Source organism: Furipterus horrens, unplaced genomic scaffold (genome assembly GCF_987537825.1).
Source record: "Furipterus horrens unplaced genomic scaffold, mFurHor1.1.pri manual_scaffold_2, whole genome shotgun sequence".
NCBI lineage: Eukaryota > Metazoa > Chordata > Mammalia > Chiroptera > Furipteridae > Furipterus > Furipterus horrens.
The window spans coordinates 146,037,601-146,061,991 of NW_028327172.1; the positions used below are offsets into that span (position 1 = coordinate 146,037,601).

General features: G+C 36.3%; 1 protein-coding gene across 1 annotated transcript in view; it reads left to right on the plus strand.

Annotated features, from left to right (window-relative positions):
- The window catches only part of PLXDC2 (plexin domain containing 2), a 420,883-nt gene that overhangs the window by 157,757 nt on the left and 238,735 nt on the right, over positions 1-24,391 (plus strand). Inside the window, exon 2 of the mRNA XM_090266575.1 lies at positions 13,108-13,319. Coding sequence (XP_090122701.1) covers positions 13,108-13,319 — 212 coding nt within the window. The remainder of the gene's footprint in view (positions 1-13,107; positions 13,320-24,391) is intronic.

Genomic DNA, 24,391 nt, shown 5'->3' on the forward strand with positions numbered 1-24,391 from the left:
GTGACACGGTATCTGTCTCCTCCTGTGTTGAATCGACATCTTGTGATGACGCTGGAGTGTCCTCTCCAGTGAAGCTGAAGCTACAGAGCCTGGGCAGGGTGATATGGAGGGTCTGCTGTTGCCCATGCAGCAGACCCCCCCCTCTCTTCGCAGCTGAAGGGTCCAAGGGAAAGACGGAGTCAATACAGCTTGGTTTCAGGTGCGCAGCAGGAGTTGCCGGTGTTGACTACAACGTCAAACCGCCTTAGGGACTCCGGCTCCGGATTTTCTGTCGGGGTTTACTCCCTTAGCCTTTCCCCTGAAGAGGTATGCCGCAAGGCAGCGGAGGTTTTTTGGAGTCAGAGTTTTCCTTCTCTGATCTATTGTGTAGTGCTGAAGTAAATGAGTTACACAGGTCCGTGTATGCATGCACACATACACGCACATACCTTTTTGTACATAGACCCCTGCAGACATGTAGATGAATATCCAGGAAGGATATTCACTAAGGTGATAATGCTGCCCCCTACATCTGGGACAGAATAATAAACATTTAAATTTTCTTCTATTTAAAAAAAAGATATACATTTTAATGTTTTGATATTAGAAAAAATATAATATTTTAAGTTAATATTTGTAAAACTATTCAGGTTATTCACTCTATAATATGAGTAATGAGTTTTTTAATAAAATAGAGAGATGCTTACTATAAGGAAACTGCACAAAATACATTACTTAAAAAGTTTATGAGCTGGAGCAAGATTTCTTTAATCCATGTTCCTCAGATATGACTTATTTGTGAAATAAAAAAAGTAATTCCTATCTTAATGTTATACTGAGCATTCATGAATATACAAAATAAAATTTTTGGCAATACTCTGGCAAGCAGTTTTTTGCCCAATAATGAAAGTTATAGGTTTTAAATTATTTTGTGAAATTTAGATATTTTTCTTGGTCACATACTAAAATAGGCATACCTATAGATGGAAAGTTGTTTTTTTTTTAATTTGTATTTATTGATTTTTCGAGAAAGAAGAAATGGGAGGTGGGGGGAGAGAGAGAGAGAGGAAGGGACATCATTTTGTTTCTTCACTTATTTATGCATTCATTGGTTGATTTCTTGTATGTGCCCTGATGGGAGATTGAACCCACAACCTTGGCTATGAGGACTATGCTCTAACCAACTGAGCTACCTGGCCCAGGCTTTTTTGATAAATGTATGTTGTGATAAGTACTTAGAGCAGAGACTTTTCCAGTATATCTGACATTTGTTTGTATGAGTAAAATACCATTTACAAAAAAGTGATTTAAGAATAAAGGGAAAATGAAACAACTGAGTTCTCAAAGTTACAGAGTTTTATTAATCCATAAGTAGAAGAAGTATTACCTTGGATTACCTTTGGTAGCATAATCCTTAACTGGTAGTTTGTATATTTTAGGAATATAGCACAGAAATTGAAATCTAATTTTAGTACAATTTTTCCTGTTCTGGTTTCTTTTTTAATATAATTTTGTTGATTGTGGTTTATTTACAATGTTAGTTAAATGTGTAGTCAATATAAATATATGCAATCATACAATTTAATTAGGAAGGTTATTCAGGAAAGTAATTACAAAATTCAGACATTTATGGCATTTTTAAATTTCTTGGGGACTTTACTTTAAAACTATTATTTGAATGAAAAGTAGTTAATATTCAAATTTAAGTATTCCTATTTTCAAAAAAAGTGAGAAAATCTTGTTAAATTCAGTGGATTAAAAAAAATATTATTAAAAGTATGATGGAGTATGTAAAAGACCAAAATTTTGTAACTACAAGATGTTCCACTTTCTATTTGTTATCATTTCCCCAGTTTGGGGCCTGACCTTTACTATTCTTGTGAAAAAATAGAATTTCTTTTTGTTTAGAATTTCTTTTAAAATCAAAATATGTTAAGATATTTCACCTCTAATAATATATTCAGTTAGTTATAAGGAAACTGGGTAAGTGGGTAAATTATGCAAGTAACTAGTAAGTAAATACTCAAAAATACTTAGCAGAGCAATACATTTTTGTATGATATTACATATTTAAGTATAAATAACAGTGTCAGTTTGAGTTAAAGAATTATATCCTTTCTTCTATAACTAACATTTTTTATGAATCCTTGCTTCACAATGCCTTTGATATTCAGAAGCATAAATTTTTTCTGTGATTTTTTCTTTTTTTGTAGAACTTATTGTAAAGTTTTTTGGAAATATTAAAATTTAAGTAGTTTTGCCTATTGCTTTGTGGTTTTAAGGTTGTTTGAATATATGTTTCATGAAATATGTGAATCAAATGTGAGAAATAGAATAACTTGGGAAATTTTTTTCTTTTACTGTAGTAACCTCCGAACATTTTGAAGTACTTTAAAGTAATAGTGTTTTAACACTGAACTTTTATTTGATGAAACTCGTATATAGAAAAAGAGGTGAGAAAAGTATAGGAAATTGCACAGAATTTGGCAGGCCTACTTCTAAATTTTCTGAAGAAATAACCCGCCATGTCTTAAATATTCAAGTCTAAGAATTTTAAGCAGAGAAAGAAGATTGTCTTAAGGAAGAGCTGCCGTGATGGGAAGGAAATGCCAGGTCACCATCCCAACTACGTTAGGACTTATCCCAGGGAAACAGACTGGACAGCCTGGGTGGTTTCAATGAACTTTATTATAGTGACAAAAAAGAGCACAAAGTTGAATAAATGACACTTCCCCTGACTAAGCTCATGATAGTTAATGGGAGAATGACATTTAATCAATAATTACAATATAATGAGAAGAACACAGCAATAGGTTTGAGTGCAGTTAAAAAAACTGCCTAGGAAAATGATATATTGATGATGAAGCCTTCACCAAGTTGGAATACATGAATTTGACCTTCAAAAAATACAAACTGTGGGTTATTTTTCTCTCACTATAGAGGCAGTACATTGTAAAAAACGTATAAAATGAAGATATGCCAAAAGAACAGACCAAAATCTAGTTGCTGTCATTTTGCATAATAGAGAGAAAAGTACTGTTAATAGTATAAAACATTTTTTCCTATCTTTTTTTTTTTTGTGTGTGTGTATAGGCCCTTTATGTCTATACATAAAATATATATGCCTATATTTTTACCTAATTCAAAGACTACGGTTTGTTGTACATCTAAAACTATTTCCATAGTATCAAATCCTAGAAGACTTTACTACAGATTGAAAAATTTCCCATAGAAAATTTTGATTAAAATTATGGTCCCACTAGCATATTAGATAATATAACATTCGCTTCAGAAAAAATCCTATCGAATACTGACAGGCACAATATTACTATAAATCTCTGTGAATGTAGCAGAGAAAACAATGGTATTTAATTGCATTTTTTGACTTCTTATAATGTTAAACAGTTTATATATTTATTAGTATTTATATTTTCTTTGAATTATATGTTTGTGGTATTTGTCCATTTTTTTTTAATTGAGGACTAATAAAATTCATTGGTATATTTATTGATATGTTTATATTTGTATAAAGATACACCATATGTGATTGCCATTTTGTAGGTCAAATATTAAATAGATATACATAGTATTGATCATGATATGTGCTGTTGATCTTTTTCTACTGACCTTTTAGATTTATATAAAGCTGAATATAGGATCATTTTATTGTTTTGCTTAACATTTTTTAATAGTTTTCTATTGTGCTTGTGAATTTTATGTAATGACTGAGTCTCCAATTAGAGCATTTGGAAACAATATTTTGTTTATCCTCTATTTTCAACACTAGCACATAAAATAAGGAAGCTCATAAATGTAGATTTTGTAGTTTTATTTTTCACCTTTATCCAGGAATGATATTTAATATTTAACAACTAATAATCTTTGGTCAGTCATAATGGGCACAGAGGAGATCATAAAGCTGAGCACAGATCTAGAGGCCTTGTCAAACAGGTGTTTATCACAGAATTGTTGCATTATATGGGGGGCATTGCTCATCTCTTTGCAGGGAGGTGGGGAGTTGGAGTGCACTTAACCTATTAATTTTTTCACGTTGAACTTTAGAATCAGTCAAATTTCAGAAAAATGCTGCTAGTTTTGATTCTAAGAATATGTCTTCCACTTACTAAAGTTATCTTTTAATAAAGAAATATAGGCCCAGAAGGTTGAAGACTTTTCTGAGGTTATACAATTAATAACCTAAGGAACATAATTTAAAAAAAAAAAACAGCAACAACAGGCCCTGGCTGGTGTAGCTCAGTGGGTTGATTGCCAGCCTGCAAACAGAAAGGTCACCAGTTCAATTCCTGCTCAGGTCACATTCCTGGGTTGCAGGCAAGGTCCACTACTGAGGGTGTGCGAGAGGCAACTATTCGATGTTTCCTTGCACATCAATGTTTGTCTCCCTCTCTCCCTCCCTCCCTCCCTTTTCCTCTCTCTAAAAATAAATAAATAAAATCTTTAAAAATAAAACAACAGAGATAATTTTGTGATGAGGAAATTGAAGGTGTTATTGGCCTTTTGTTCAAGTACACACAAATCTCTAGAGGACATTTAACCTATAGAAATTTGGTGATATTTTGATAATGGTAAGATTCACATGATTTAAATCAGATAAAATTTATAAAACATAACCTGATAGAAACACATTTTTTGGTTTTCATCTGTGGCCATTGGTTAATTCAGCCAGAGCTCAACGTTGGGTCATTGTAGATTCTGACTTCACAGCTGAATATGATCTGATGGCAGTGTGCAATGAGATGAGGTCTATCAGACACCTGGCAACCATCACTTATTGAAGGCCCTCAGTGATTTGGGCCCTAGGCATTTGGACACCGTCTTTGACACTGGACACCATTTTAACAATTGATTCCATCTGGTCTGTTCTGGCTCAGAGGACTCAGATTTTCCTTAGAGATGCTATTGGCATGACTGGTCCTTGTTTACAGAATTTTCCATCTCCCCTAGCTGGCAGACTCACACTTTCATGAATGGGACTTAGGTTTTTGGGCAAAGCCCTTATTCTAAAATCATCCATTCCCAATGCACAAAATGAGGGTAATGTAGGATGATTAATGATAATTAGAAGTGTTAAAAGTGTTTTACCAAATAAGTTATACTTTTTTATTATGCTTTGGAGACTCTAAACTTGCACAGTACATGAATTTTCACAAGTTAAATAGAAAACCTGAAAACAAATATAGAATATTTAATATATTATCCAAAATAGCCCTAAAGATAGTAAGATGTTTAGCTAACCAGTGGATGAAAGACTTATAGCTGGGAGGGACCATAAAGGCTACAAAGTTGTCCCCTCTCATTCTACAGATAGCAGGAAGTCGCACACCTAAAAATTACATGTATGTTCTGGGTTCATGATAGAGTGTTTTCTACAGAAAATACCAAGCATCTTATTAAAAGGTAGATTTTCAGATTTAATTAAATACTATTTTCTCTGTTTATAAATTATTGTAGATTATGGCTCATGAAAATGAGTTTGTTTTTCAAATCTGACAACTTTATCTGAAAAATCAGTGAATGGTTTGAGTTATTTGATAATCATCCTTTTTACTATGAAAAAGCAGGTTATAGCACAGTAAAACAAGTGTTGAAATCTATTTAAAGGAATTTTTTTTCATTTCTTCTAGGCAGTTAATAGGAAATTCTCCATTAACAAGAGGATTAATTATTTATTTTAAAGTACTTCCCAACCTCTCAAGATATAATAAAACGTGATCGATATTAATATGCTATTGCTTTCTGTTGTGTTTTTACACTAACATTCTTTCACTTACTCCTGTTGGTAGAGTCAACTTGGTGGGATAATGTACCCCTTATTTGCTTTCAAATGCTGGATTGTTGACATATTTTTGCTGTTTTAAATAGCCCATTTTGTCTAATTTAATTTTTTTATTTTAGATAATTTCTTTTTATTATATCATTAGATTTTATAACAGAATGCTAAATTGACACCTTGAAAGATTAATCAGAGGTAGATTAGATAATAGTTAAGACTAAGCATCTTCCCAGTCTATCACTTACTCTCTCATATGCATCAATATCCTCACATGTAAAATGGGCAAATAATAATATATGCCAAACACACTAATGTATGCAAGTGTTTAAAACAGTGCCTGACATTTAACTTATCCTAAATGAATATTAGTTATTATTATTGTTAACTCATATTAAAAGCAATACATAATAACTCCCATTAACTTAACATAGTGTTAGTCTTTTTATTTTTTTATATTTTAGTTAATATGTAGCAGTACTTTAAAATTGTCTTAAACTTTATTAGTGATTGCTTATAAAGCTGAGCATGTTTACCATAGGATAACTTTTTATTCCTATGTATAAAATTAAAATGTCTGCTTATTTTTTAATTGTAAAATTAGAAATTTATTAAATTTTGGAAGTGTACATTGGAGTGTTTGATTAGATTTTCCCATTCTGTTTAATTTTTTGTATATTTTTCTTACACTGCCTAGTATTCTTCAGAAGACTACCCTACAGTGACTCAAAACCCTACAATGACTTATGAGTCAGAGAAGGGGACAAACAGAAATGGGGACGAACAGAGACAGGGGTGTGCAGGCTGTTACATCTTGGCATTAGGCCTTTATGCTTCTAACGCTTTGCTATCTTAGAGACTGAGTTCTTGTGCTTCAAACTCCTTGAGCAATTCTCACTTATTTTCTACTTTGAACTTAAAGTTGTCCTTGTTTCATTTACTCCATAGCTTCTCAGTTTCGCTGGGCCATGAGCACATTCTTCAAAGATGTGTTGTCTTTCTAACTGAGTCCATTAACAAAAAAACACTGAGATGATGAACTGCAGCGCTAAGTGTTGCTGACCATCACTCAACTGGCCAATGGCTCTTTTGGGATCAAACTTATATAAGATAAATAGGAGCTGTTATAGATTTGTTTTCCCATAATTTTCTCCTTCCACCCTGTTACTGGACTATTCAAAAATATGGTTAAAATTTTAAGAAGTTGGACAAGAAGTTGCATGTATAACTTTTAAAATGCTGTCTCAAATGAGCAGCAACCTGGCCAATCATTCAGTTTTTTCTTTCATTCACTTGTTATTCAAAAGCTTTAGATAGTTATTATATGTCAATGTCAATCCTTGTACTGATGGGACAAAACAAAAAAAGCTAGAGTCCCTGCTCTAAAACATTTCTGCATCAGGCATCTTCAAGGCCAGGTTTGGGGATATGCTGCAAAACTCACAAGACTCAGCATATAGTTGCACCCATTGTTATGATTTCTTACAGGAGAAGAATACAAAGCCACATCTACAGAGGAAAATGGCACTCTGGGGAGCCAGGGTAAGGTTCCAAAAGCCGTCTTTAGCAGGAGGACACAGAATGTTTAATTCCTCTAGCAAAGAGCTGTGATAATACATGTGAAATGGTGGTGTCACCAAGGAAGATCATTAGAAACTCTATGCTCAAGGTTTTTTAATGAGAGCTATTTTTTAATAACTACCTCTGTCTAGCACATATCCAAATTCCAGACTCCCAGAAGGAAGGCAGGTGTTCAACATAAACCATATTATTTGCCCAAAAGATTTAGTCACAGCAAGCTATTTGTATCTGTTAAGGAATGGTGAGAACCCTCACTAATTCTAATTTCAGATGCCAGCCAAGGGCCTTGCAAACATGGTGTTCTAAGGATAGCAGTCTCAGGAAGGCTGTGTTAATTCTTTTCTGCTTGATCTTGCATTCAAGTGAGGTAGGAAGAAAAATGTTTAAAACTCAGGTAAAAAACGTTACTGGATTATAGAAGAAAACTCAACTAGCTCTGCCTGGGAAAGTCAAGGGAAACTTCATTTATGAAGACAGTTATTGAGCTGGATCTTGAAGGAACTGAGATTTCCCAAAGACTGGGGTGAGGAAAGGCTTTCCTCCATGCAAAAGTAACCATATTCAATACAGTAAAGAGAACATTTAAAAATTCTGTGTGGTGGGAACACAGGACCTGGTGGGGAGTCAGACAGGGGAGACTGGACTGGTTGAAATAAGAACAGGAAGTGGTGTGTAGTCTTGAGTGGTAAGGCACAATTAGAGGTTTTAATCAGAAGAAAAATGTGAATAAATTTGAAAAGTATATCTGGTAACAGATGGAAACAAGATTGGACAAGGAAGAGTCTGAAGACAGTAAGACCAATTAAGAGGCAAAAGAGGATGATGATGTGACCTCAGGCTCCTGTGGTAGGACTGGAACATGGAGCAGTTGCCCTCAACTGTGAAGGCACAGAGAATCATTACATGGGGAGCTTAAAAAGAATGGGATGTCTAGGTCCTGCTCAAGCCCTTTAATAGCTCCCAACAAAGCATTCTGTATGCTTTCTTCTGTAGCTCTCTTACTCAGTAATGCTATCAGTCAAAGCCTCAAAGTCCACTGTGTAGTCAGTTCATTATTGGACATAAACAAGGATATAATTTCCTCCTCATTTTGACGATTAATTGAGATGCAAAGCCATATGGTAGTCTTCTTCAGCCAAATAATGTTACCTATTCTCAGAGGAATCTAGCCAGTAAATCCGTTTGCAGTGAGAAGTCATAAAGTTTCTGCAGAGGATTCAAAGGGGTGATTTTGTCCCCTTTGTAAAGTGTGGACCAAAGTGCTTGTAAAAAGGTATGGTCTTGATGGATACTAATTACATAAGATGCATGTCAATTTATGTAGTTACTTCTTGGTGGTTTGATGAGTATTGTGCATATGATTTGTATACAAGGCTGAGGAAATGAGTTTAAAGATGTTTTCAACATATAACTAGCATCATAATTAAATGCAAGGCATTTAAATAAGATCATTAGGATAACACACAAATATGAACATATCCAGCCCAGAACAGTTTTATTCACTTTTTAGTATTATTTTATGTTGTTTTATTTCACAGTATATGATGATAGCACAAAAGAGACTTGCAAGGTTGGCAAAAAATAATATGAGAATATACATGAGTTTCTTCTTTTACTCTCATTTACTAGACAATATTGGGTTTTATAACAATGTTCTATTTGAAATATAATGAAGTACCATCTTCAATAATAGTTTATTGGCTGTTTTAATTGAATAAAATATTTCAAAAAATAGTAAGATCAACTTATCTGTTATATTCATAAAAACATGTCTTAAGCTTTCTCTTTTAATTTGTAAATGGAGTTATTAGATATATTAAGTATTTCCATGAACTTTGTGATTAACTATAGCAAAATATTTTGGAGAAAATTATCTTCGAAGGTTTTCCAATGGTGCTTTAATTAACATGTAGTGGACAGGAAGCAATCTGTTCAACCAGACAATTCGAAGATCCCTCCTGTTGTGTTTGTTTTCACTGCAGCTGGGAAGGGAAAATTATATTACATAGATCCCTTCATCCTGCTTCCAAATGGTTTGTTTTGGTAGTGATTTAAAATATTTTTCAGTTTGAAAGCTCATGAAGTATATAGGAATAATTTACAGTGTGGATAAACCAGCCTGTGGTTGTTTTTGCCAGTTTTGCTCAGTCTTTATTTCTGTAAAACATCCATTTTTGACTTCTTTAAAAATGATTCTGAAATGGGACAAGTATCTAAGCCAATTTTGCACTTCAGTCTTGATGAACCATGTACTACTGAATAATGAACACAGGGATGCATCTTCTATGCATGACTGAGTAGGCTTGCTTATTAATAATATAACCAGAGAAAAAGAATTAGTTCTAAAATACAGCCAAAAGAAAAGTCATGGAGTTCCAGGCCCTAAAGCTCACAAATTTTCTCATTACAAAACCCTCACGTCCTTCTTTAGATTTTGTTTAGTTTTTGTAAATACAATTAGAGCCAGCAACTGATCCATTTTTATCAGTTTGCAAAGTTTAAGGTAGCAAATTTTAGGAAGAACAAGCCCATCCATGATGGAAACAAACCAGTCAATGACTGTAAAAACTGGTATGACAGTAAAGCAAGAGAAAAAAATTACAAAGCACTGCTAAAAAGTTTAAATAACAAACACCAAAACTCCACAGCTATCTGGAGACCTACCCTTGTAAGTGCTAGAATAAGCATTTGTTCTCGTTTCATACAAGGGGCCTGCCTCTCTGCTCAGTTTACCTCCCCCAATAATCCTGCTAATAAAGTTTGAATGGCCGCTGCAAAAACAGGAATTCGACACACTAATGAAACATCCTAAACTTCAATGTAAGAGGTGCTAAAAGATAAAGTCTGGCATATTAAAAATTTCAAATTTACCTGAGCAGTAATCAATTCCAAGGGGAAAATAACAAACCAGAAGTGATCAAGAGCACTCTAGGACAGAAGCTAGGGAAGAGACTCTTAGGAAAAAAGGTAGAAGCAAAGCAAGGAAACTATTTGATTGCCTATTGCTGAGGCATCTGCTTGATTTGGAAAAGCAGAGTTGGCTATTTGTGACTGGTTGTCCTTAGGTTTTGATTTTTTAATATAGAGGAATTTACAGGCTTAGGTTTCGGTTTGCTTACTGTGTAGGCTGCTAATGTATTAGTACCACCTCAGTCGAATGGAATGGCCTCCTTCTTTAATTCACCATGGGGAATATTAACTTTATATTCCCTAAAATTTGAAACTTTTTTCTATTTTCCATTTCTTCTCTTGGGTAAGAAAGCAGGGAGAAGATGAGAAAGGGGACTCAAGGAAGTTGAGCAATAGAGTATCCCTATGCAGACAACTCCTCCCCTAACATTAGCTATTTCATCTACTCCCTGCCCTGGGCCAAGACCACAGGGCAGGGGCTAGTGTGGTGTTACTAGTCTAACAGGCAAAGTATTGTATTTGTCTTGTACTATAAATGTCTGAAAAGATAGTGATAAAATTATTATCAGTCAGCTAATATACAACAATAATACTAATTTAAAAGAAACCCAGAGTTGCACTGAAATTCTGTTTTGAAGATTTTAATAAAGTCTAAGCCTTTGAAGTTTTCAGTATATTTCTCTAATTTACATTATAGAGGAAAATACCTCTGGTTCGAGCCATTCCTTTTGAGTGATTAAAAAAGATATAAATTTTGTTTATATCTAGGACCATTTAATCCATTAATTGCATTACATTTGCTGCATTTCTTATCTACATTGACATTCTAACAAGGACTCTGTATAGATTTTCAACTGTTCCTCCATGACTATTTGTATTCAGATAGTCACTACCCCTAGTGCAGGGCAAATGCGTAACTCTAAAGTTAACCTAAGTGTTGTGCTAGGAAGTCTTAATTTGGTTGTTATGAAACTTTTATTGCTTATTTTTGTTGTAAACTGCCTCATATATTGTTGGTAATGAGGCAGGATATATAAATAAAGCAAATAAAATTGCTTTATGTAGCTCTGTCTAAAATCATAGGTCTTAGAGCCTGATACATTCTCAGGAAAAGCAGTCTGTTTCCGCAAGTAAGATATTTTCATTCCCATTTAAAATATAGGGTAACTAAAGCACAGAGAGTTTTGTGAATTATGCCAGACCCCGCATGCAGCAAACATAACAAAAAAATCCACCCCGCCTCTCCTGAATCCTTGTGCAGTGTTTCTTCTATTATATAATTCTGCCTGGTCCAAAGACACTATCAACAATTCATTCACCCATTAACTCATGTGTCCAGCAAACATTTACTGAGCACTGACTGTTCAAATGCCAGTGGGAACAACAGTGTTAAAAAAGAAATATTTCCTGGAGGTTGAGAGGGGACTGTGATCAACCCTTTATGTACATCAATTATTATCAGCCCTACAACAATTCTATGAATTGAACACAGTGCTTTATTCTGGTGATTTTTGTGGCATTCTTGGCAATTTCTATTTCTGTAGTTCTTTTAAATTCTATTGTTCTATAAGCCCGTGGAAAGGTCCAGATTGTCGACACTGTGGTAGTGTTTTTCTCTATACTGTATCCACTAAGGCATCATGCAGTGGGAGGTCTTTCAAGTTCACGATGAAACCAAAGAATAGGTTCTCTGTCTAGAGGACATATTTTTTTTTTAGGTGAATGGGAGATATTTTAGACCATTTGCCTGTGGTGACTACTGGTAACCTTATCTTAGTTATCAGAGTTCTGAATAGCTGATTCAATGGTATTATAAGCCACGTTGAATACATTTTGGTTTGTTGGAATGTTCCTATGTTGAGGGGAACATCACAGCTATACTTAAATCGCTGTTCTCAGCTTTTTTTGAACCCATATCCTGCCAGTTATAAAGCCTGTCGCTTCATATCTTTTGGTAATAGTTGTGTGGAAGAGAGCTGTTCTTCTTAGTCAGAAGCTGGATTTCTCATACTTGTGCTATACCTTCCCCTGCTGACCTCCTGAAATGAAAGACTAGGTGTAATGATTAAACCTAATTTTCCCTCCTGCAGTGGCTGGATGAGGTGGGCCAGTCCCTGCAGATGGCTTTCAGATACTTTTGTGATTTGACCTCCTTGCCTTCCCATCCATTTCTCTAAGTGCCTATCACTGTCATTCTTTACCTCCCTGACAAGATTCCAAGGTAGGAACAGCACAAGCAAACAAGAACACTTGTGATGCCTCCCGAGGGCATTGCGTATTAAATGACCCAGGCGGTGAACCAAGTCTGATTTGTGAGCTACAAGGCAGGTTAGCACTTTTACATGAAGATCATTCTGTGTATTATTTAACCCATTCAAACACCTCATTATCTCTGCTCTTCAGCATAACTCATATGAAACAAATAGAAGCTCCTAAGTCAATAATGTCAGGCTTTTATTTTCAAATGGACAGAGAATCGCTTGGTTTTCATTCCTTTGTTTGCACTGCAGCTTGTTTTCTCAGAACAACTGGGGAATGTATATGAAGTGTGTGTGGAAGGCAGGGAAGAAAGGGAATAAAAATGCATTGCTTTAGGGCTGCACATCTGTTTTAGAGACTCTGCTGCATCTGCAGATTAACCATTGTCATGACTTGTGATGTATCCTAAATTACATTCTACTCAGAGACATGCATACCAACTAAGAATATTGCAGTTAAACAGATTTTACCGATATGAGTTAGTTTTCTATGTTCATGACTATTGGAATTTTTTTCCTACTCAAGTTGATAGCATGTGTATGATTCATAGCAAGTAGTAATTCATTATTTTATTTCTTTTCAAACAGACTGGCAATATCAAGTTGCTCAGGCCTTCCTGCCAGTAGAGGAGGAGATAGAAGTGGACACACATGCATTTAGCCACCGGTGGAAAAGGAGCATGGATTCCCTCAAGGCTGTGGACACGAACCGAGCGAGCATGGGCCAAGACTCCCCGGAGCCCAGGGGCTTTACAGACCTGCTCCTGGACGATGGGCAGGACAACACCACCCAGATTGAGGTAAATACTCTGGGTAATTAAAATAAATTAGTGGATATATTTTTTGTAAGGCACCCAGTATATATATGCTGTCCCTTCAACTCAGCGTAGAACTTTTGGACTTTTTTTGGTAAGGATCAATTTAATTCATTAGCAAATAATTAATCTCTTAATATTTATTAATTCAATTATGAATAATTATAGTTATATCAAATAAATAAAGAGCTAAACCATTTAATCACCCATAAATTCACTTACCCATAAGACAGACAAACATGGGCTTGGAGTGGTGATGACAGTGAGGGGATGCAAAGGTAAAGACAATATGGCACCTGCCTGCAAGGAGTTTATTGTGTAAGAGGGTCTAACCACCATTATCAGATCATCTCTATGCCATGTCTTATGTACAAAAAATATACAGGCTGTAGCATGGCATGCATGGAGGAGGGAGTGATCATCTGCTTGGGGCAAGGGGGCTGGGCTGTTGTCAAAGAGGTTAATTCTAAGAGGACATTTAGGCAGAGGCTTGGCCAATTGAGAGGAGCCCCTGGGTGGTTATCCTTTCGGTGGTAAGAGAGAAGATTCCCGGCAGAGTGAGTTACAGCTCCAGTGACTGAGTTGTAGAGCAGCATGACCCACTGAGGGGTCTCTCGGGGTGACCGGTTGTCCTCAATTGCCCTTCTTGGAGCGGAGGACCTTCAGTGCTAAAAATGGGGCAGTTTGGGGCAAGCTGAGATGGTTGGCCACTCTCTGACTGTGAGTGTCTCTTTGTTATGGGTAGAGCTATGAGGTGGAGGGGGAAGGGGTTAGAGATGGGTTTGGTGAGTCTGCAAGTTTGCTGAGGGCAGATTTTAGGCAGATTTTAGGGTTACCCAGAGGCCATTGTATTACATTGCTTATGTTTTTGTAGTCCTTAGCATTGCAAATCATAAAATATGAACTTGTTAGTACACTAGCTATAACAAAAATAAACAGGTAATTCTTATGGAATTGGAAAAAAAACACTGAAATGAGAACAAGAGCTGTTTTATTCAGTTTGCCACAGGAAGGGGGCCAGCCTCCATCACTTCCCTTTGATGGAGACTTAAAACAGTCAGGGGAGTGGGAAAGATTTCAGTTAAAAAAAGAAAAGTCTTCACCTAAGCTCTGATTGGTGAGTGTTGGCCTGGAGAAGCCAGAGGTGGGCTACTTAAAAGCAGCATCTCGTGTGATTGGTGAGGGAGCATGTGTGGCCTTCTGTGGTTGGTGCTGAATTAGACGCACAGAGAAAGAAGAGGGAAGCTGTCAGTTATTAATCAAGCCCTGCCCATTGTTGGCCAATTGCTGCCAACATTATGTTCTGGCTCCCTGGACTGGTTGTTCTAGAGGTTGGGGTCAGAGCTCTGTCGTCAGCCACGGTATGGCCCTTGTTTGGTTGTATATTCTCTTTCACTCTGAAGTTATAGTTTCTAATTTCTCCCAGGTGACAGACTTAATCCTTTTTAAGAACCAGACATTGTTCTTTTTACTGCCCTGAACTACTCATTATTTGAAAGAAAAAAAAAAAAACAAAAACAGCTTCATGAAACAGATACTACACAGTCCTACAAGTAGTATTGAGGCACCATTTGCTCCCTCATTAGTGAGAGGACTCTTCAGAATATCTGAAGCCCAGGCCAGTGGCATTCTGTGCATGTGAGAAGCCCAACAATTTTCAAAACCCCTCTCCATCTCATAACTAGTATGAACTCTGGTGGTCCCTGGCGGCCTCAGCCAGTCCCCTTAACAGGCAGCAGAGGATGTACCAAGAGCAGAAGTCATATAATATCTGTAAGAGGCTATTCTGACCCTTGCAGGGTGCCTACTGTTGTGGCAACTATGTTGTTATAGCAACTCAGAGTAGGCAACATTATTCTTCCCTGAGAAGCTCTTTAGCTAGGGTGCAACATAGAGAAAGGGGAGCTGAACAGAAGCAGTGGTGTTAACTCTCTGCACAGAACCACCAAGATTGCAAGAGGGAAACACAGATTCCTAGGATTCTGTGATCTCCATGCAGGATGCTGACTTTTTCTAATCACTTGTGAAATAGAAAATCTCTTTGCTCAGGGATGTAATAACACTCCTCAAAATACAATCTCACGTGTTATTATAGCTGTGATTTTGTTATTCAGCCATTTTTATTCTTTTTCTACCTTAACAGAGGGAGACCACATAATGTCAGTGATTTTGAATCAGTAAAAAGAAAAATGAAGGATGGTTCAGAAAGCTGTTTCCGGGTACTCACTTGGTGCTTAGATCTCCCAGGTGTTGTGTGGATATTGTTTTACTTAGTCCTTACATCAGTTTAGAGAGATTTGCATCTCCAGGTTCACTGGTAATCTCAGTGATTTTTACATGAGGACAATTTCAGGTTTAGGTTTAGTATTTTTCTAAGGACCTTCATTAATGAGTAACAGGACTGGTATTCACCCTCAGGCTTGCCCAGCCCCTAAGATTTAGCCCTTCTACTTGACTTGGCATTCTCTAATACACAGGGGAAAATAAGTGGCACTTTGATTACATAATGATTTTAGACAGTGGCAGCACCCTGATATCAATATGAGAGTAGCTTTGACACTTCAGTCTGTCTGGAAGGGGTCTTATCTTGAAGCTAGGTGTGCACAACAAGAGGATTGTCTTTATGTTGAGAGTTTATTTATTTTAATGGAGTTCTGGGACTGATGAAGGTCACTGGGGATCTAAAGTCCCATAAATCGTTTCTTGACACCACCACTAATTCTGGGAACAAAAGCCTGCATCTGAAACATGTCTGCAAAGTTTGTCTATCTTTGCCTTGTAATAGTATGTTTGAACACTGTTATATCTGTTTTGGGGGAAAATACTTCTGCTATATTGAGGTAAACAAGAATAAAAAAGAAAGGAACCAAAATGGTTATAGAGTAACTACTCTGTCCTGGGCACTGGGGCAAGAGCTTTCTTACCTTTCAGGAATCAGGATTTTGCTTTATATTGCTCATTCCAAGCAATAAGCATGAGAGGCTTTGTGTGCTTTTTCCTTTAGAGGCATCCACAGTCAATCTCAGAAATCAAAATTGCTTTGCCTGAGGTCCCTGGCTGCGGTAGCAGTTCATAAGGTAGTCTGTGTCCCAGTGAGACTGAGGCCTCCCAGAAGGCATTGCTGTGCAGGCCCTCACTCCTGCCAGGTCTACACTTTCTATCCCATGTCCACTCAACAACAACAACAACAACAAAAAGGCCAACAGCATATTTACTAGTTTGGCACAAATTCATTATGAAACAAAGACTGTTGTTCTCTTAAATTGGTGACAATATTTTTTCTGGCTCTGCATGAGAACAGATAATGGAGGGATTGTAAAACCTAGTATCCCAGCTAAAGAATCCTTCCTATTAAAGTTTGTTGTTATTGGTGTCGCCATTAAAAAATATATATCCTTTCCATGAAGAAGGAAATATGTTTTAAAAGCATTTGTGCTTCCTGCTGAACAAGCAGGGATTCAACAGTAAGAAATGCCACTGTTGAGCTGAAAGTTAGCTTATGTAAGGTTTTCTTCTTGTATTTTCTCTGATCGTGTGGACATATAATCACCTAGCCAAGTAAGAAGAGTGCCTTCCTCTGACCTGTAGGTATTAAGAGTGATGTGTCATAAAGCAATCACTCCTGTGCTACTTTTTGCAATGACGTTGGGAACATAAGGGCTTCCAGAACCTTTAGGTAAAGTAGCATTCCATTCATGGTGCAGCCTCATTTGAGCAGCCATCAGTGAACCCTTGACCCCAGGAATGCACGCATGGATGAACAGGGCATGTATTGTCACCTGGTTGCCAGCTGCCCTTCCATTTCCTAGCACAGAGAACTCAGCAGCGTGTTATAGAACAGAGAGGGCCTGAGCAAACAGTGTTTGGTGAGATTTACTGATTTTTATAAAGCACAGCTTTATTATCTTATTCCTGTGTAATAGTGTTGGCTTCAGTCTACAGACGTCAACCACTAATTCCTTTCTAACACACTGAATCAAATATGTGCTTTTAAAGAGTCACACGCAATATTTGGAGCTTCATATTCTTTCTCTTGGGACAATGAAAGTGTTTCTGAAAGGGGTTATCGAGTGTGGTATTTCTTGTCTTGATCGAAAACCACCCAGGTGACTTGAAGAAGAGAAGGTTTAAAATAGGGTTTATGGATCATATTAAGTGGAGCTTTATGATCCAAACTGATTCAGAAATTATCAGCTTGGCCATTGTCTCTCAGAAGACGCAGATGTGTCTAGACCACAGGCCACACATTGAGTTGCAAGGAATTAGAGCACCACGTAGATTTAGCTAGTGGTTTTAAATGTTCTGAAAAACCTTAGATTAAATTGAGTTGCTTACCAACAACATGTCTCATGGGTTTCACTTTCTGGTACCAAATTAAAAACTGCAGGCATTTCCAGCAACTGTTGTATCATCTAGGTTTGTCTAGAGAGCTCTTATCTGAGGGAGCTACAACAGAGGACGGTCAGCAAATATCTGTGATAAATGTAGTTAAAACCTCGTGATCAACCATTTTTCTCCTAAATGCATAGGGAAAAACTCTCTTTGATCTTCTGTTACGGCCTACATTGTCCCTGTATTTGCAACTTATGTTTACAACGTGTACTATATGTATCTTTAAAAAGTTAGCAATTGCTAATTGCCGCACACATGGTTCTCTCCCTTACTAGATAATGTATTTGAAAGTAAAGAAATCACTGTCAAATGCTTAATCTAAAAAAGAATATGGTTGCTTTGGTGATTATTTCACAAAGAAAAAGGCAAAATTCATAATGTCTCGTGTGGGCAGAATGTCCATGGTATGTTTGCAGTATGGAGAATTCATCAGAGTATTCTCAGATCATGAAAAGCCTGTTGCTCGTGTGTCTTAAGAGATCTGACCATAACAATAATGAATAAACATACAGGGTAGTAGTCAAACACACTGCCCAACTTCACAGAAACAGTAATGAAAACTTGCAGAATATTGCCGTGCCGCTTCTTTGTAGGCCACTATTCTGTGTAGTGACCTCATGGAAGAGAATACTTAAATATGAGACGAATGCGTTAATGAAGGCTGGGGACAGTTTTTGAAAGAAAAAAGTACCACCTGATACTGAACAGCTCTGTTTCTATATTTATCATGAATGTGAAAAGCTGGTGTAGATTTTTTAAAATGGAACATTTCCAGTTTAAGGGATATTATACAAACAGAGGTTTTAGTATGTGGTTGCAGAAACACAGAGCTGAACAAAGGGAATACTAGGATTAGTCCTGAAGGAACACACCTATTTGACTCAAGTAAATTGAAATTTCTCAAATACATGCTAGATTCACTTCCACAAATGATGAGAAAGAAAGCTTATGAGGGCATGTGAACCAAGTTATGAAGAAAGAGTTAGCCCTGGCTGGCGTGGCTCAGTGGATTGAGCACCAGCCTGTGAAACAAAGGGTCACTGGTTTGATTCCCATCAGGGCACATGCCTGGGTTGCAGGCCAGATCCCCAATTGGGGGCACGTGAGAGGCGACCACACATTGATGTTCCTCTTCCTCTCTTTCTCCCTCCCTTCCCCTCTCTCTAAAAAATAAATAAATAAAATATTTTTTTAAAAAGAGTTAGAAGGTATCTATATATATATCAGTATTTCTAGACAGTAAGTTACACACAGGTAAGCAGGAGCAGATCATTAAACTCCCTTTTATGCTTAGTGTCTTACTCCCTTGGGCTGCTGTAACAAAAGTGCCATAGACTAAGGTGGCTTCAACAACAAATATTTATTTCTCAGAGTTCTGCAGGCTGAGAAGTTCCAGATCAAGGTGCTGGCAGACCAGGTGTCTGGTCAGAGCCTGCTTCCTGACTGATAGAGGGCTGTTCTTCTGCTGTGTCCTCACATGGCTGAAAGGGCTTGAAAGCTCCCTGGGGTCTTTTTTATGAGGGCACTAATTTCATTTGTGGGGGCTCTACCTTCATGGCCTCATCACCGCTCAAAGGTCCCACTCTCTAATATAATGACATTGGGGGTTAGGATTTTAACATACAAATCTAGGGGGACACAAGCATTTGGTTCATAACACTATGTTCAGGTATTTGGGATTTTATCAGGAAGGTATTAAATACTTGGAAGCTGCTGAAAGTTTTTAAATAGGAAAAGGCAAGATTGCATTGATGCTCCCGAAATATGGTTATGGGGTCGGGGGATGAGTGGACATTTCATTAGACAAACCCACATCTAGAGGTGGAAAGATTAATTGACTTTAGATGAGAAGTGTTTTGGAATGACATGAGGTTGTAATTAGGGTAAAGGCTGTGGATGAGCATAGGAATCTGAGAAAGATTTAGGTTTTGAATCATAAACTCACATTAATTGCTATAAACAAAGTTTTTGCCCGACCTTCTGTGCTTACTTGACTCTGAGAGTTCATTGCAAAACCTTGTCATTGCCTTACTCACAGGGGAGCCCACCACAACCTTGACAGCACCCACCTCGTGTAGGTTGGGTACTGGCCTTATGTCTTCAACTCTACTTTGTCAAAGATCGTATGTTAACTGACAACAAAATCTGTTACAATCTCTTTGGTTTTGGTAATTGGCAAAAACATGTAGTTTTAAACTTCTGATTTAATCCCATTCATTTTTCTTGCAGAATATTGATGAGGCCTTTTAGTTTCTAAAGAAAAAATGCACTGAAAATAGTAAAGTAGGCAGAACTGATATGCAATTATTGCTCATCCTCTAAAAAGATAATGAGGATTAAAATAGAGTATCATATATCTTGCTTGATTATAGATTATTCTTAGCTTGACGTGCTAGGTCTTTATTGAAACAAAAAAGGAAAAAGATTCATAACTGTCCTTCAACAAGTTACATGAAGAATAACTGCATTATCTCTATGATGCTTCCTCATGAGCTAATTAAGTCTCCTTATAGGTATGGCAAGGAAATAGTCTTTGGGATGATGCATATAGGGTGTAAAATTATTAAGTGCATTAGTCATATAATTTATTCGCACAATTATGTTTCAGAGTGAATAATATACTTGAATTCTCAACGTATAGGGAGAAATATTATATTTAACCTCCCCCACCATGACCCTGAGATTAACTCTAAGAATATTGCAAAGTTTTTCCTACCTCATGAGGACCCTATTATGTCCTCCACCTGTCTTTGCATTAACTAGTGACAGTGATAGGGAACTTCTAATATAGCAAACACCAGCTAGCTAATAATCAGTTGAATTTCTATTTTATCACCTTACAATCTTATTTTCTTTCTTTGCTCAGACTTTCAACAAGAGACTTAAAATTATGAAAATTATCTTTAATAAAAAATTATAGTACAGCCCAGTGTCACAGGTGTAGATCTTTATCTAACAGATTTGGAAAACTCATTGCTGAAAAAAACAGCTTAATTGGTTTGATCGTCCAGAATGTGTCCAGTCTTTATATGCTGAGTAAAGGGTTCAAGTTGAAGAAGCAAGTGGCCACTAAATGTGGGCAGAAAAGCCAGCAGATGCTGCAGTCTCCTGTCCTCCTGACAGCCATGGAGAGGTGGCCCACAGTGGGATAATGCCCTAGGGAGGGAAGTGTCCTGTTTGCTTTTCCTCTTCATTGGACAAGCATGAGAAGAGCACTGCCCAAGGGAAGTAAACACTGAAGGGTCAAGCTCCCAGCAGCCTGGGCTTACCGACCAGCAGTTTCAGAAGTGCTAGAAAATGTCAGCTACTAGCATCAGGTCCCTTGGAAAGTTGAGTTCAAGATCAGTTCTTCTCCTTGCAGAGAGCATCTCCTATTGTGGGGGAAGCAAAATAGTTTTCCTCTTATGTGTAGAGGTTCTTGTAGCTGGACTAATAATCAAATTAACATAAAACATACTAACAAAAAGAAAATTCCAAATTTATTAAGCCTATATGGGCATTTCATATGAATATTAGACCCAAGGACAGATTAGGAGCTTATATGTCATCTTGAACTAAGGAGAATTGAGGGTGGGTTGTGGTTTGGGACTTCATAGGGCAGGAAGGCAATTCACATGGAGATTGAAAAGCAAAAGTGTGTTAAATAAATGTTTGTTGGGCCATCTTTAATAATAATATACAGAGAAGACTTTGATCAAAGGGTCCTTTGACAGGTTCCTCCCCATCACACTTAATTTGTATTAAACTATAGTTTCTTTTCAAGTTCCTTTGGCCACAAGTGGGATCAGCACTGTGAATCCAAACTAAGATGGATAGATGCATGCTTGATTAACAGATATTGTCCAAAAGACAAATGTTAGTGTGCTCTGTAGTTTTATTTTTAAGCTAGAGATAGTATAAATATATGAAGTATATGAAAGAGATAGAAATTACTTGGAAAAGAGAAATAGTATCACCAGTGTTAAATTCATTTACTCAATTCAGTGCCATGGATTCCAAACTATTATTTCAATTTAATAGCTCAGGCTTGAAACACCATATAGAAAATAGCTCAAAACAACTGTTCCCAAGGGCTGCAAAATTCAATTCTTCTCTTGATTCTGGACAGATTCAGACATCTATTCATTGCTGGATTACGAACAAAATGGTCTGCTTTTAGGGATACATAGAAAGAAAATTAAGGCAGTCTCCTTTCATTCTGAATGTTATGACCAATTCTTAAAAAAACCTTTGAACATTAACTTCCTTTTTAAAATAGAGTGGCATATTACAAATTTGTTTATGACAAATGCAAAAGCAATGATTATGAATATACATGTGAATACTTTGTTTTAAAGAGAACTTATCTACCTTAAAATTGCTTCAGAAATACAAAGTATAGAAGTTTCATGCACCCTCAGCAAAGTATACATCATTGCTTAAAACAGAAATATAATATTTCATACCTGAAGTTTAAATAATGAGGAAATTTTTAATGCCTTCTGTATTTGTAACGGCCCATTTTTGTGTAGACCTCATAGTCTTTCCATCTAAATCACAACATTTGGCAAAGACACATGAGACACCTTTGACAAAGGTCCATAGAAACTTGTGTGCATCACATAAAATTATAGAACATCATTGTTTATCACAGGACTATATTCCTTATTTTTTTAATGAACTCGTGCTAAATTATAAAGTGCTTATTAATTTGTTAGATAAAGTAAGGCAAATACCTGGTGTACCAAATTGGTATTAGTAGTTCTAAAAACTAAGTAAGCTCATACCTAGAGGCTGGCAAGTTCATGAACTACACATCTTCATGGGAGTAAGCAGTGGCACTAATATTCCCCCGGATGTAGTAATAAAAATCATGCCATTGGCATGCCCATACCCACTCAGTCCTATTCAGTCTTCGAGCTTCAATCACTTCTATTTCTAATTCTGAAGAGAGTCACAGAAAAATCCTAGTCTTTAAAACATAATGCATTAATATAAAACGGTGCTGTCCAATGAATGACTCAAGAAGCTCTCTGCTCCCCAGAAACCAGACAGTTGAGGAGATAGTGAAGGGAAGTAGAATTTGCCTTTTGAGATACTGGTTATTTTCAAGAAACCAAAGACTCAGGAACAAGCCTCTGTCCTCCCCGCTAACTGCCTAAAAGGAAGTTAGAGAGAGGACCTGGTCCAGAAAAGGGGATTTCATCACAGATGAAAAAAAACTTGCAAATCTGATTTCCACCTGTTTACATTACAATTTTCATTTAGCCACAGCACCTTTTAATAACAGAACCTTTTAGGCACTTTCAAAACAAACATTATTTCATCTTATGATAAGATTTATACAAAATAAAATAATGCTGCCTAAATTATTACAGTTTCATGAATTCTATTCCAGAAAATTTTATACTTTTCAAAGATTAATATAATGATTTGTAATCCTCAGACATTTATCTAAGAAAATTTTAGGTTATAATATTCTCCATTTTTCCTTAGGGTTATAGTGCTTTGTACAATGTTCACTCACATGATATTTAAAAATTCATATTTGAAAATGTTTACAAGGACCACTTACAAACCTTCAGAAGGAATATAAAGCAGTTAATTTGTCCATTGCAAATAGTATTATGAAAGGATCTGTTATCTTTGCAACCAGGAATAAACAATTATTTTCTCGTTCTTAAATACCAATGGAACAAAAAGTGACTTTTTATCTTTCTCTATTCACTGAGTAATCAGATATTGTTTTATTATTTTTACAAGTGACTAGGGTTAATCTTCACTAGAATAGAAGAGTGTCATATTCAAATGGTAAAAATTTAATTTAAAGATTAAGAAAACAGCTTTATGAATAAATATAAAAACATGATAAACCAAAATAATAAGTATCCATTAGAATTTTTCTCTTATTACTAATTGGAACTGGTGATAATAAAAGGTAAACAAACTTTTTAGACAGCTATTTGTGTATTTGCTGCCCCTCCTAAACTCTGTGCAAAGTATTATTTTTTATCATAAACCTAAACAAATAAAATAATCAGCACATTCGAAACCTCCCTCCTTGCCTCCTGTCAACATACCATCCAACATGGATCTGTTTACAGCAGAGAATGTTAACAAGCAGCTACCGTTCAGTTACTTATTGGTTTCCAAAGAGCATAAGTGGAAACCAAAATCACTTTTGCCATGCTGGTCAAAACATTATTTTGCTTCATTGAATAGGTTTGCTATGGTCTGAGCAGATTTACAATGTATTTGACATGCTTTGTTTAGACTGTTTTGCTGCTCAACAATCATAACTGGCACTGCAAGGACTTTAAAACATTTTTTTCACTCTGTAAATGTGTATTTCTTACCCTGTTATTAAAAAGAGAATGTGATATATTCTGTGTACAAAGTCATTTGCATAAAAGGACAAAAGTAAAAACTGCATTTTTATCTACTTAAGAAAAACATTTGAACATTTTCAAAGGAAACGATATATATATTTTAGCTGCTGATCACTTGTGAATGCAAATTACAATAAATGGTAAATGGCTGTGGGATTGTTCTTCCTGATTTTCTACTGACTTTTTAAATGTTGGTAAAAAGAAAAAATCTAGGAAGAGGAAATGATTTCCAACTTTGACATAGTGCTTAATACAAAGCAATGCATGAGTCAGCATGGAAGCAGAATCTGGGGCCCA